At 40.9% G+C, this 14,345-nt stretch overlaps 1 protein-coding gene across 3 annotated transcripts in view; it reads right to left on the bottom strand.

Moving 5' to 3' along the window:
* Positions 1–14,345, bottom strand: part of NR3C1 (nuclear receptor subfamily 3 group C member 1) — a 67,358-nt gene that overhangs the window by 6,368 nt on the left and 46,645 nt on the right. For all 3 annotated transcript variants that reach the window (XM_074603557.1, XM_074603555.1, XM_074603556.1), the window contains exons 5-7: positions 10,815–11,093; positions 8,318–8,462; positions 116–246 (exon numbers count right to left, since the gene is read on the bottom strand). In XM_074603557.1, the coding sequence (XP_074459658.1) occupies positions 116–246; positions 8,318–8,462; positions 10,815–11,093 (555 nt within the window). The remainder of the gene's footprint in view (positions 1–115; positions 247–8,317; positions 8,463–10,814; positions 11,094–14,345) is intronic.

The following is a 14,345-nucleotide window of genomic DNA, read 5'->3' as shown; positions in this document are numbered from 1 at the left end:
TTGACTTTTATTTGCCATCAGACGACTTAACACAATTTTAAACTACACATGCACGCTCATAACAGTGGCAAGTTAAACTCACATTGTTCACATAAGTATTTAACTAATCACCTACTTGTAGAGAGGAGAAGCAACGTTTTCATGCAGAGATACTCTTCATATGAGACTTGAAGCCGTGATAGCTCTCGGGCAACCATAAGCATATGTTTGCATTGTTCATACATACACGGGAGATTCATTCTCTGCCTGAGAAATAAGAGCATAAAAGTTAGTTAAATGTCTAGGTACCTCAAAGTTCTAAATCTAAGTTTTTCCACGCCTCATTCAAGAGCAGTGGGGGTTGTAGAGGCAGATGTTAAGCTGGTACATGATCTATCCCACAACAAAATTATGTTCGCTTTTTCTCCAGTGAAGCCATTCAGGGCAACTGCCTTGGCCACCACACAGGAACACTGGCTGGAGCAGCAGGAGGGGAGCATGACATGGGAAATCCCAGCGCCATAAGGGCAGCCTGTCTTTACCGAGGACTTCACATCAAAGTCACGTTCAGTTGCTGTGGGACAAAGTTCTCAAAGTCTGACAGTCCCGAAGTATTTAATCTGTATAAAGAAAGATGATGGTACTAGAGATGAGATTTCTCTAATTCTTTCAAGACTTTTGAGAAGTCCACCTAAATTTAATACATACTTGCTTACTAGTGATAGCATCAACTTTCCATAAGTTCTATCTTCAAAGTGACGTTATACTTCTCGTATCCTTTTACATTCTTCAAGCAATTAAATTTCATTACCTTTGTACTGTAATAATAAGGTTTCTAACCATAAATGGAGAGATGTATTGACAACCAAAGGAAAATCTTGGAAAGCTCTTACCTGGAATCAGAATGACAAACATTATGTATTTATATATTCTTTTATTTTTTCTATTTTAATGAAACCCTGCATCAAGACAGGAACAACTCCTTTTATTTAGCACCTCGCCTGACGCAACAATCCTCTTTACATGTGCTTTTATAGCTGGAATACTGCAGGATTACAGTTTGGGGTGGGAAGTGAACAAGAGCAGATTAATTCTGAAAAGTGTAAGACAGATTTATGCTTTTCCATGTAAACTTTTGTAGAGAAAAAGGCAAAATAGTATCTTTCAAATGCAGTGACTACACAATCTCTCTACAGTGATGCTAGCAAGTTATTTTGCGTTAATGAAGTATCACCTTTTCTAAGACATCGCCTATTCAATCTTATAATCTAAAGCAAAACAGAGACAAAATTGAATCCCAGTATAAGAGTAAGATTTGCTTATGAAACTACACCAATTCCTCCAAAGCTGCTATCATTTCTCAGTTCTCCCAACCTGAGCCCTTCAAGAGAATTAGATAATGTACCCTCACAAGCATCCTAAGAAACCCCACGTGAAAACAGGGAGAAACACGCTCCCTTTCTCAAGGTGCAAAAACCTAAGAATAACAGGAATTCTGATTGGTTTTAAAAGACTGAAAGAAACACAAGCTATTGACGCTGTATTAAAAGCAAATCAAGTACAAATCTAAACTCCATGATTTCCAAATGCAGGTGGTTGGACAATTCCTTCCCAGTGTAATCCCAGTGTAACTGGACTATGTGCGGCCCTGCCCTATACACAAACGGTCCCTACAGCTCTACGCGTGCACTCACCTCCACCCGCCTACAAACACTGTCACCATGTTCGAGTCCATAATCAAGGAGTAACAGCGAGAATACAAGGAGCACACGATTTAAGCTGCATGAAACAGAAGTAAGTGCAACGTGTTCAGTTGTGGGATGTTTCTCAGGGCACTTGACACAAAGCCACTATTTGGCCGTTTGGCAAATTTTCTCCCAACCCCTCTGGGTTGTATCAAAGGGCATCTCGCCTATTTCAAATTGAGTAATTCAAACACATTCTCTGACAGGGCTCAGCAGTTTTCCTCATGTAAAACTATTACCATTTCTGGGCAGAAGGTTAAAATAAACATTATGAAATGGGTCAGCCTGTCATTATTTCTATCTGCTGTAAATGCAATCATCACCACAAGTCTGAGAATCTATATGAAGACATGCCGATTTTTGGCAATACCAAGGCTATGCAAATTGCAGTTCTCAAAAGGCGAGAGTAAACCCCAGCCCGTCCCACCAGAGGAGCTGGAGTGCAGCCATGAGCTCTGCACTATGCCCTGGAGGGCAGCGGGTCCCAGGTGGAAGCTGATTCACTGGATAGTCCTCAATGTGGGCAAGGGGCTGGGAAGCGGTCCCAGACACCCCACCCCCCCCCAGGTCTCCTGGATGGCGCACAGCAGATGATCCCAATGCAGGGGGGCTGTCCTGGGACAGTACAGTCATGGACCAGAGGCCCAGCCAAGGGCAGGGCTTCGGGGCTCTTCCCTCCCTCTCTAGTTTCACTGGAACCCCTCCCTGCAGAGGGCATTTAGCAACTTTAGGAATTAATTTACCCACACATAAACCAGATGGAATACTTAAAGTAGGTGCTACACTTAGCTAATGAAAATAGATATTATATTTAGTGATGACATCACACACGATTTCTTCTTTGCAGAAGCTATCTGCAGAACCATACTGATGGCACGGAGCCTTCAAGCTCCACTGCGGTGCTCAGCAGGGCAGGTGACAGGGGCAGCCGTAGGGTCCGGCAGCCACCTGCACTGGGCGGAGGGGGCAGAGCCTGCGCCGAGGCCAGGGGAGCAGCCGGGAGCCCCGGGGACATGGGGCACATCACAGTGGTTCGGTGCTGCAGTTGCTGCCATCCACATACACTGGGACCTTCTGACTAACGGCATTTTACCACTTCTGGAGCGATCCTGCTGTAGCGATTGCAAATCTAGTCCAATTTGAATCCCCTTCTTGTTCCATAAGTACCTAGTATCCCTCTGCTTTTGGAAGCGGCTCCCTCAGAAAGGAGAACGCGCGTCGGGCAGTGGCCGGAAGGTTTGGTGCAGCCAAAGCCCATGTACCTACCACACACGGGCCCTACACATGCGTCCTGTGGGGGATGCATGTTGATGGTAAAAGCATGTGATGATTTTCAACACTGCTGTGAGTCACTCAGTTCAGCTAAGACTATAAAAGAATAAAAATCAGTAAACAAGATGCTGGTAGTCTGAAAAACAGATGATACTGACTCCACAGAATTACAAAAGAATGTTCCGAAAAAATTCTGGGAATAAAAGAACTGATGAAGCATTGCTTATAAAAGTGTAATCACTTGTTATTTTCTTTCTATTCAAGTAACACCAATGCAGATATTCTGTACGACATATGATATTAGAAGGACAAATGAGACCAAGGAGTTGACCCCAAACATAAGGAGAGCAAAGAGCTAAGATGATAAGCACGCAAACGGAGTCAAAATCCTAAGACACGGGACTTCCAAGAACTTCTTACTAAAGCTAGGCAGCAATTAAATGGCATTTGCTGCTGGGTGAACACAACTCTGTATTAGTTACTCTTGCTGCAATTTCATATATGCTAAAGCTGACATAGCAGTAGTGCCGGTTCTAACTAAAGCATGTTTTGAATCACGAACTGTATAAACAGTTATACAATACTACAAAATCACAACTTTATACAGTCTCCAAATACGTAATGATGGTCTAAAGCCCAAGATTTACGTATGGTGAACCTTTTTGGACTCAACAAATGCGACAGGAAAGAATTTCTTTTCATACCACATCAACTTTATAATCCACCCTACCCAACCCCATCAGACGTATTAACTTAGGATATCCAAGAGGTGATAAACATTATTCAAATAGACTGGATGATTTCCCCCCCCCCCCCAATAAATAAATGATAGAAGTACAGGCATAAAAATGGAATATTCAATAAATATTCAATTTTTAGAAGACTGGTCAAATGACTAGGCTGACAGCTTAAGACTTAAGAAGCACAGAGTTTAATTCTCTTTCCCACCACAGACTGCATTGATGATACTTGGAAAATTCAATTCGGGAAGAATCTACAATGGGAACCAGCACTACCACAGCTAAAGGTACCTGAGCACCAAGGAAGACAAATCCTCTGATTTCTGGGAAGCTTTTTTGGGCATTCATGGTAAACATTTATAAATGCTAAGGATCTGCTAGCTGGAAATGCAGCATGACCAGCCTCTGAACGAGTTAGACAGGTTCTTTCCGTACAGCCCAGTTAGACGCAGGGGCCCGAGACGTGTCGACATGAGCTACTGGGTCCTGCTGCTCCCTATCAGTTGGCAGTGACTACACAGGAGTAACACTGGGCAGGGGTGCTGCAAGGAGAAATGCATAAAAGACTGATGTTGCTCGGATGCTTGAACCGATACGTGAAACTAAAGAAAGTCTTATTATCCCCATAAAGGATTCAACCTTAAAAAACGTATTCTGCAGTTCTCCACGTAAATCGCCAAGGCTTGGAGAACCTTTCAAAGACAGAGTTTCTCCTTCTGAAGCTGAAGACACCGAATTGCACCAAATATGAGGACAAGTCTCTAAAGCTCAGAAACTGAATAAAGTAAATGGTTTCTAGAAACCCATATAAAACCCAAAGAAAATTAAAATAGAAGTGATTGCAGGGATCTGTAACCGCACAGGTAACTGGGCAGAAGGCAGTGCACGCTCCCCCTACCCCGTTACCACGCGCTGTGCCCAGCGCTCAGCCCCAGACACAAACCATTACTGACGGCTCCGCGGCCGCCCCTCAGTAACTAACCCCGTGTTCCCCTTCCTCAGCGCTTTCCCCGCGCTGCACTGCTGCAGGCTACAGGGAAGGGGGCCACAAAGGAGCTGGTCTCAGACCAACTCCAGTTTATTGCTGTAACGAAGATACAAAGGAATATAATGAAATAATGTTAATTGTAAGATGCCTGTCTGATCCATTTCTTGATTTACATTGTACGTAATAACACCTATACTTTTCTTATGAACCTTCCAAGGGTCAACTGTTTATAAGTAAAATCAATGGAATTTTTTTGGGTCAAAACCAGGCTAAATATATTTTAAAAAATCATACTGAGAATTGAATGTTTGTAGTTCCGTATGTACAGTGAGATGTTTATCACTTATAGCATAGTGGGATACATACCATTTTGTTTGATGCGTAAACTCAAATTACACAACAGAATTGAAAACCCACCCACGTGAATATTTGCCAGTATTTAGTAAGGCTGAAATGATACAGGGCTGCACGGGGGGCTCATGTGAGCCTCGGAAGTTTCTGACAAATCCTCAACGTGTTTATACTTCTATTGAAGATAAACAAGTACATCATCAACTTAAAGGCTGTGGCTTGAAGAGACGCAAGTCCTCCTGGAATTATTGCATTCTAACATGGTATGGGTAAAGACATGTAATTTTGTTCTAGTTCCTCCACTGAACTAATGCTTTGAAACTGCAATTAATAGATACGAAGCCAGAACAAATTCTTAGTTACAAATGAAAAATGTTCACATAAAGTACAGATCTGTAGAAATGTAATTTGCAGATCCCAAAAATTACAAGTTTGAACAACTTATACCTCTTTATCCACATGCAGAAATTTGATACTACTGAAGAGGAAGCCAAAAATTTGATGCAAACAGCTTTGGTTAACCGTAAAAATGACAATTCTAGACAATCAAAATGCAGGTTCTGATTCTGTTACACACAAACACCTACAGGTGATGCTATTTAGTGGAATCAAGCTCTAAAATTCATGAGGAAAAAAATAACTTTTTTTCCTATTATTCCAGAGAATTCACTGTAATATTATGAAATATTACAGTTGTTTTTAGAATTATCAAATGATAAGAGCTGTTTTGATGTTTAGAGGATGCTTTGCCCTCTACCTTGGACCTGTTTCTAGCGTAACTCAAAGACTAAGCAAGAGTTTTTGGGGGTGCGGGCAAGAGGTGGGAAGGAGCTGTTTGGGTCAAAGATCACCAAGATGCGTATCAGAAAGTAGCACCGAATAAACCCCACAATGGGTTTTAGGGGATATTATGTACCACAGTACTATCTTCTGAATGATGTATCGAGCGGAGAGAGCGGACACATCTGATCCTTAAAATCCAAGTGCATTTTTTATTTCATGTTCATGGTGTCTCTCTTGTCCTACCCAACATTCCCCCAGTGGCGCTGCCCTTCTGGCTTCCCTGCTGGGCTGCACTTCATGAGCGTCTTATAACTCACGCAGTGGTTTTATGTATTATTCAGTATTTGTCATGCTGTATTTTATTGATGAATGGTACATAAAAAGTTACAACCAGAGAGAGTTTTATGGGGAACCTGTAGCACTCTGGAGATGAAATTGCAGTTCTCCCAGTCTACATATTTTATTGAAAAGAAATGTCATTTTGATGAACAATTTATGTACCAAAACTGTAACTAGAATGCATTTGAGAATTAATATTTAGTATAATAGGATTACCCTTGCAGTTCTTTTTAAGAGTACCAATACATAATTAGCTGTAAAGCGCTCTGGTTTCGACCCATTGATAAAACAGCAGGAGACCCCTGACTTAAAGCAAATTAGATGTTATTATGCTTATTAGTGACAACATCAATTATTTCAATTCCACCACATGGAGACTATTTTACTCCAGAGACATATTCTAAGAACTAATAAACATAAGTAAACAGATGGGTGCTCACCCATCATCAGCTCCTCACCTTTTTGTGAAATATTATTACTATGAAGAAACAATTACAGTTTATAAAAGCCTGGACAAATATTTACATTAAAAAAAAAAAAGCAGGGAATAAATAAACATGAAAAAGAAGTAGCCTGAAATGTAACTGGCTAATCTCATAGAAAATGTAACAATTAATATATTTTTTCTAAACAGAAAAGATTTGAGAGATCTGATACTGAAGCGCAATAGGAACATAAATACTAAAACTACCACCCCAAAGCATGCCAAAGGGATTAACATTGCCTCCATTCTAAAAACAGGAAAACAGAGACATAACAAAACCGTGTCACTTGCATCACTGTTTAAATTATTGTCAGTGAAACTGTGATGCTAAAGAAATTTTGCGATTGTATGTGTCAAAGGCCCTGTGTAATCGTATTTATTAGCTTTAGTCCCCACAACGCGCCTCGCCATTTCATGAAAAGAGAAATGCCCAGTCCTGAGTGATAGCATCATATTAATTGGCATCTGCAGATGGGTAAACTGGGTTCGGAATGGCTCTGGCCAGCAATCTCAAAGATTTACATCTACAGAATATCTTCAGCAGCTAATTCAGCACACAGACTAAACGCCTCAACAGGCTGTGTAAATACGGCCATCATCTCGGGAACTGCAAGGCAATGATCACTTGAAAAGTTTGTCACAGACTATGCAGATGCTCTTCCACTTGCTCAAAGAGCGGCTTTTGAAAATATGAGCTGAAGGACAGAATCGCTGGAACGGCTGCACGGTACAAGGCAGGAGAGTGTGACAGCCCACGGGGACCGCTTCCCGGCACGGCCCAACCCAGATGGCTCCAGGCGCAGCGTCTGCTCCCCGTGCGGGAGGCAGAGAGGCATAACCCGACCTGGGCTGCTACACCTTGGAAATGGGATATGGAAAGTAATGTAACTATGCAGATTTCTGCACAACATCTTTATCCCCATTGCATCCCAAATTGAACCTTCTGCTCATCATCTCAACAATCCCAATTCCTGCCTTCATTCCTCTACAACACAGAATTACTGCATGAGTTTGAAAAATACAAGGGAAATGACGCACAGTGCAAGAAAAGAGAAGTCCAAACATTCTAGCAAATTCAGTTTTTCTTGAAAATTGCTAACAAAGTTCAACAACAACAAAAAAAATCAGGCAAGTTTTTCCACTTGTAATCTTGTCTTTTTAGCCAGATTTTGATCAGGCTCAGATACAACTGTTTAACTGATCCAGAACTCAGTGAAACTGGTAGTGCCGCATTATCACTTTTATACAATAAACATACAGAACATTATGCAATTTGCCAAACTTTTCTCTCCATCCCAGATACATTTTTAGCTTCAACAGTGTTGGCTCTGATAAAATGATTATAATGAATGGTACAGGAACAGTTACAACATAGAACGTTTTAGTACAAACACCTCCCACAAAACCTTATCAATATAAATACACTTAATATCTAAACCACCTTTCTTCCATTTGACTTACTGAAAAACTAAGAAATTTGCTAAAAGAAAACCAAGTGGCAAATGACAGACTGATTTGTGATCCCTGCAAGACCGTGCTGCCCACTGATGCTGCTCTCCAGTGCAAACCCCAGCCACACTGCGGGGACTCCAGCATCACCGCGAGAAACCTGGGGAACGACTCGCGTCTTACTTACTCGTTAATAATCAGGTCTGGTGCAAAGCACAGGAGATTTCCATTCGATTGTTTGTACGATCTCCATCCTAAAGCAAAAGCCATTAGGAACATCCAGGAGTACTGCAGCAGGGTCATTTGGTCATCCAGGTGTAAATTTCGGAAACCTGGGAAAATAAAAATCGTGGTGTGACAGTATTGGTTGCAAGAAAAAGCAAAACTTTCCCGTAACTTGGAAAAGGACCATGGTTATCATCAGTACGGCTTCTGTATTATCTATGTAGATTACCACTTAAAAGTGTATTTGATAACAATTTCTCTAACCGTGACGACTGTACCTAAAATAACAATAAAATTTCTTGCCCTATTATGATCGCCTGATTCAGTCAAGTATTTTAGATTAACTTCTGGCAGAAGAAAAAAAGAAATTACAACAATAAGAGGCTTTTTATGAGAAAGTTCTTGCTGGATGAATAAAATGCATTTTAAAAGGGATGCAAAATTTCAAAACCATTTTCTAGCTACTAAAGTTACATTCCAATAGTTAGTATTCCATTAAGGAATCCTTTGCCTATTCAAAATTTTGCATATGTAGAAATTAAGTGTTCGTAACAAACAACTGTACACCAAAGTTACAAAATATCTATTGCATTAGTTACCATCATTAACTGCTTTGAATCTTATAAGAATATGTAGCATGAACGGAGCCAATTAAACCATGAGGAAATGTGTAAAATCTGAAAATTAGTCTCTTAAACAGCCTTAAAATGTAGGCAGCTGCTAATTTGCAACAGTAGTTCCTATGAGATCCTGCCTACATTTAGCAAGAAAATATTGTGCCATACTGAATCATTATTAAAGTCTGAATTCAAGTTGATTTTATTTAATTTTACTAAATATCTGACATCTAAAGAGATCATAACAGTGCTCCTTCCTGAGAGGTGCAAATGGGTAGCATTCAGTAGATTAACGGACAACAAAACTTTCCATGTCTAACAACTTCAAAAAAGCGTCTGGCTTTGGAGACAGCAGTAACTACCCGTTACTACTGCAAAAATACAAGCAAAGTGTTTCAAAGCTATTTCAAACTTACTGGGTCAAGTCTTGAAATCTTTGCTCAAACCCTCCTCAGGAAAAGGTTATTTTGAAATCCCAACTAAAGGGTTTGGCAACGCGGGCTGACTGTTACTATGTCTGATGGGGTACAACCAGCAGAAGTACGTACAAATTAAAAACTCATGAAGAACCACCTTAGCAACCAAAAAAAAGAAGATAACAAATGGTCAGAATAGTTCCTATTAATATAATTATTAAAGGGAAGATTGGCATTTTCATCAAGAGCACACGTTCTAACCGGAAGGGTTTGTCTAATTAGGGAAAGCGTTCAGAGAGATTATGAACACAGAACTGTTTTATAAAAATGGTATCTAAATTTGTATTTGTGAATACCAGATGGTCTCCTGAAGACTTGTCCCAGAAGAGGGTGTGCGTGTGTGAACTGTTCCTAAGGTAGAGCTCAGCTAATCCAGTGTATTGCCCTGCTGCGGAAAGCCCTGACACACTTACAGAACCGTTCACATCTCTGCTGGACACATACATTATGAGTTTAGTCTTTCTTCCCTGCTGTTAATTTACCTCCCCTGCCTCAGAAGAGGCACCATTATGACTCATAAATTTCATTATCAGACTTTTTTTTTTTTTTTTGGCAGACCTGTTACGTGATGCTATTCTCGTGCAACATACGCATTATGGAGGTGTTTTTGCTAGGGTTTGTGAGAGCAGGTAGCTAACGGTGCTGACGGGAAGTGAAAGGAAGAAAACCACCAGTCTCCGTTCAGTCAGAAGCAAACAGATCTTCAGCCTCTCCCAAGTCCAGGGCTGAGATTTGACATCGTTGCTTCTGTAGTGCAACTGCTAACCGTGTCTTCAGGTGGGAGCCAAAATAGCAACAAACCTCCCACACTCCCAGGTGATGGGCAGGTTAATCGTGCAGCTCCAGTGCTTGAGAGAAAACGAACATCTTGACTTGCACCCTGGAACTGGACCCTCAAATACCCATTCACAGTCAAGAAAAACCTAAAAATATGGTGAGTGGTAGTAAAAAAAAAAAACAGAACCACCCATGAACACAGACCCAGACGAGCCAGTTCAGCAGCACCAGTCTATAAAAAGTCAAGAGAACCTCATTGCTAAAAATATTGAAGAAATAATTACCTAAGAGGTTCAGCTAGAGCTAATAAAAATAGTTCTCTATAATACTTTTAAAAACAAATCTCTATTTTAATATGAACTTTAACACTCAATGGTCAAAGGGTTCAAGCAAAATGACCTAACTTGTAATCCTAGTAAATAAATTTTTGCATGCGTTTTCTTCTGCTTTTCCACTCCAGTGAGACACGAATTAGCTCAGATACTACTAAAACTTTCTCTGTGACGGCTTTGAAGGATACCAAAGACGAACACAGATTTTAAGTACCATAAAAAGCCTGCCCTTTGCAATTCACGTATTTGAGTATTACCTGGTATCGCCTTAGCCCACTTCACGGCAGCCACCACTTGCCGCCCTCCCAGCATGTTGAGGGTGGAGAGGATCCTCCAGCTGGAGTCGGGCAGGGAGCTGTCGTAGCCCGAGTACAGCACCTCCGGCTCGATCACCTCTAGCAGGGACACCAGCGTCGGGGTCAGCTGTGGCAGTGACGCGGGGACGATGCTCTTGTTGCCAGACGTCTCAGAAACATCGCGCGTTCCCGTTACGTTAGTCTGCTGGATTCCTTTTATCTTCTTCTTTGTTTTTCGAGCTAGGGAAGTGTCGTTAAGTCATAGGTTAGAGAATGGAAAGTGACCACACGGCAGTAAACACGTACCAGAGGAAACACGGCTTTCGCTTTCCTGCAGCTGTAGATCAGGCAGGGAAACTTTTAAAGCATTTTTTCATACAACTGTAAATAATTTCACATTAATTCTAATTAAACTCCCTGTGAAAATAAGTTTATTTTACATTTTAAGGAAAGCCACATTTATGTTAAGGTTTCAGAATGCTAAATAACATCTGCAGGTACGCGACACGGCTACTCCTAAAATACAAGGCCTGACCCTACAATTTCTGTTACATGCAAAATTTCAGTGAAACTTCATGTGAGAGCATGACTCTTTTCTGCAAATATCTGCAGGACCGTGCACTTTCTAAGTTCCTTAAAATATTAAGTATAGAAACCATGCAGAAGAAAGGAAAAAAAGTATTTAATGGGTAAGGAGTTACTCAATCTCCTGAGCCAGGGAAAACATTTTTTTGGAAATGCTGGGCAGGAGGAGACTTTTCTCTTGCCAGCTCTCTTGCATATAAATCACTGCTGCATAATTAAACCATAAAACTCATTCGCCAAATAAATAAAACATCACACAGAGATGTTAACTGTAAACTACAAAAAGTTGGAGGAACAATTTTATTAGCATATTGTCAATAATGGAGTCTCCTCCTTGGCTTTAGGCTCTCCTGGATGCAGTCTGCTACGCTGAATGCTGCGCGCTCAACTGAGACCAAAATAAAACCCGGTTCTTTTCCTGCGTCTCAATTAATTAATTGATTTCTGGTTGGGAACTTCCGAGACAAATCAGTAGCACATAAAAGCATCACGTAATGTGGTTTCACATTCAAAGTTTCTACCGACCTATTCAGAATCTCTCATCATCAGAAACGCGCCACCTCTGCAGCTTAACGACACAGAAAATCCCCCCCAACCCTGGGACAGGGACCCCAGGCACTGACTGCCACCACTCAGAAATCCTCTACGGACCTCGTATAAAGTGCCATTGCCCAAAGACTCATACACTGGCCACGTCTGCCAAGGCTGCCATGGGGGAACAGCCACGGTTATTTCCTTGGAGCAAAGAGCTTCTTGTTTTTCTCAGGTCAATTTTGAAATGGCTGCTCCAAAATCCTTTCAACGTTCTGTCATTTTTTGCCCCATTATCCTTGTTCTCAAAAGCAAACCAACTGCTTTGACTTAAGTTTACACGCACATGCCTTCAGCTTAATGCAGACACCTGGCACAGAGCATTCCCAGCCCAGAAAGTCTCATAAAATTATAATCAAAAGAAATTTATATGATAAGACAAGGTATTGTGCAAGAATTTTTATGAGGCTATGGTACTAGACCTGACTTAGATATATAGTTATAACTCACAAAAAAAAAAAAGAAAAAAAAAAGAGAAGGTTGAGATAATGTATTTCTTTCCGATTTATTTTAAAATATAAAAATACCACAAATTTAAAACAAGCTCTTTAGGGTAAATTACAGAAAATAACCCATACAGATAAATCTGGCATGGAAATAAATAATCCAAGTTTTTCCTGTTAAAACAACTAACCTCTCCCCCAACCCCCTGCAGTCTGGCATCCAGCGAGGCTGTACATCCCCGCCGGCCGGCGCACGCCACACGCAGCCGAGCCCGGCAGCAGCTCCCCGGCCTGGGGTGACGGACCCTTCCCACCAGCACGCTGCAGGGCATCGCTGCGGGGGAGGCGTGCAGAACACGCACCTCCCTTCCAAAACGGGATTTATCACAACTAAACCCACCGCAGTCACAGAGCAGGGCAGTGAATGTTATTAGAAAGAGATCCTTCAAAAAACTGAAATAAATTCAAAATGAAGATGAGAGGAAAAAAACCCATAAACTGCCAACAGTTTAACTATAAAATGCAGTGAAAAAGGGAAAGGCATTATGATATGATTTTTTACAGGCATAAAATGTAACAATAAATCTGTTTTTCAAACACATCAGAAAGAGAAAGGGTGCCAAAGAACAGAATGCCTAGGGTCAATTAATGGTGAAAGCTGAAATGAGAACCCAAAGAAATAAAGGCTATAGCATAAAATATCATCGTTCTACTGTATAAATCTCTGGTACCTGCAGCTTGATAGTTGTGTGTTCTTCCCGTCCCCTAAACCCAGAAAAACCATGCAATAGGAACAAGAAAGTTCCAGAAAAGGGTGCTAAGCAGGGACAAAGGCATGACTGATGCTAAACCAGACTATAGTAAAAAATTATCAAGTAAATGTTTCTCTACAAGGAGACACTTTTGTCTCAGCACGAGAGCAGGTAAGAATTAAAATACTGCATGGTAGATTTTATTTATTTATTTAAAAATAAGTTACTCTTCTAGCCCATACCTCACAGTGACCTTCACTGCAGGTATTATAAACTGAGAGATATTCAAAATGTGGCCGGAGAGATTCAGGGCAGACGCAACCAGCCAGTAAGGCTGAGAGAGGGGCCCTAGACCGACACACTAGGATATTCTGATCTCTTGATATTCATTAACCGATTTGCTTATAATCAGTATTTATGCACGGAGGATACACCTGATGACTTTTCAAAAAGAAATTACTGTCTAAAAAGTATGCAAATTTAATTCTGTTTTAAGCAGGAGTAATTCCTGAACTGTGACTCTAAAACAGCCAAGATAAAAGGAACTCTTTTTCAGTCTCTCCTGCGCTTTAAACTGCCTTCCAGTTTTCTTTTCTATGGGTTCTTCTGTACGACCAATTCACCATCTGTTCAGATCTGTCCAATAAATCCTTGTTCTCATGCTTGTTTTTCACTGCTTCACACTACCTTGGGTTCTTCCATTTCCCGTGGCTGAGTTTCTAGATCTCTTTCCCCCCTCCGTCACAAAAGCTCCCCCTCCCCTTTTCCCAGCAACTTATATAACAATATCCATCCTCCAAAAAGTCACTATTCACTAGGATTCTCTGTGCCAAAATTCAGGCAAACAAACTAGAGTTGGAAGGGCTCCCAACTACATGTGGAAAAGTGGCAAGTATCAGGCGTCATTCAATTTCAATTTTCTCTGGTGCAGAACAGCAACTTGAATGACACCTCCTAGAGCCCGAGTTCACATCAATTGATGCAGGAAAGGAAAGGATTACTATTGCAGTAATATACAGAATAAGGTGCTTCATTCATATAGATAAATACATGAATATGATATATGCATTTTGAAAACAACTATGGAGAGAAAAAATAGAAATGTCTCAAAAAAAAATGTA

The sequence above is a fragment of the Larus michahellis genome, chromosome 11 (assembly GCF_964199755.1).
Source record: "Larus michahellis chromosome 11, bLarMic1.1, whole genome shotgun sequence".
NCBI lineage: Eukaryota > Metazoa > Chordata > Aves > Charadriiformes > Laridae > Larus > Larus michahellis.
This window is presented reverse-complemented; position numbering and strand designations above follow the sequence as displayed.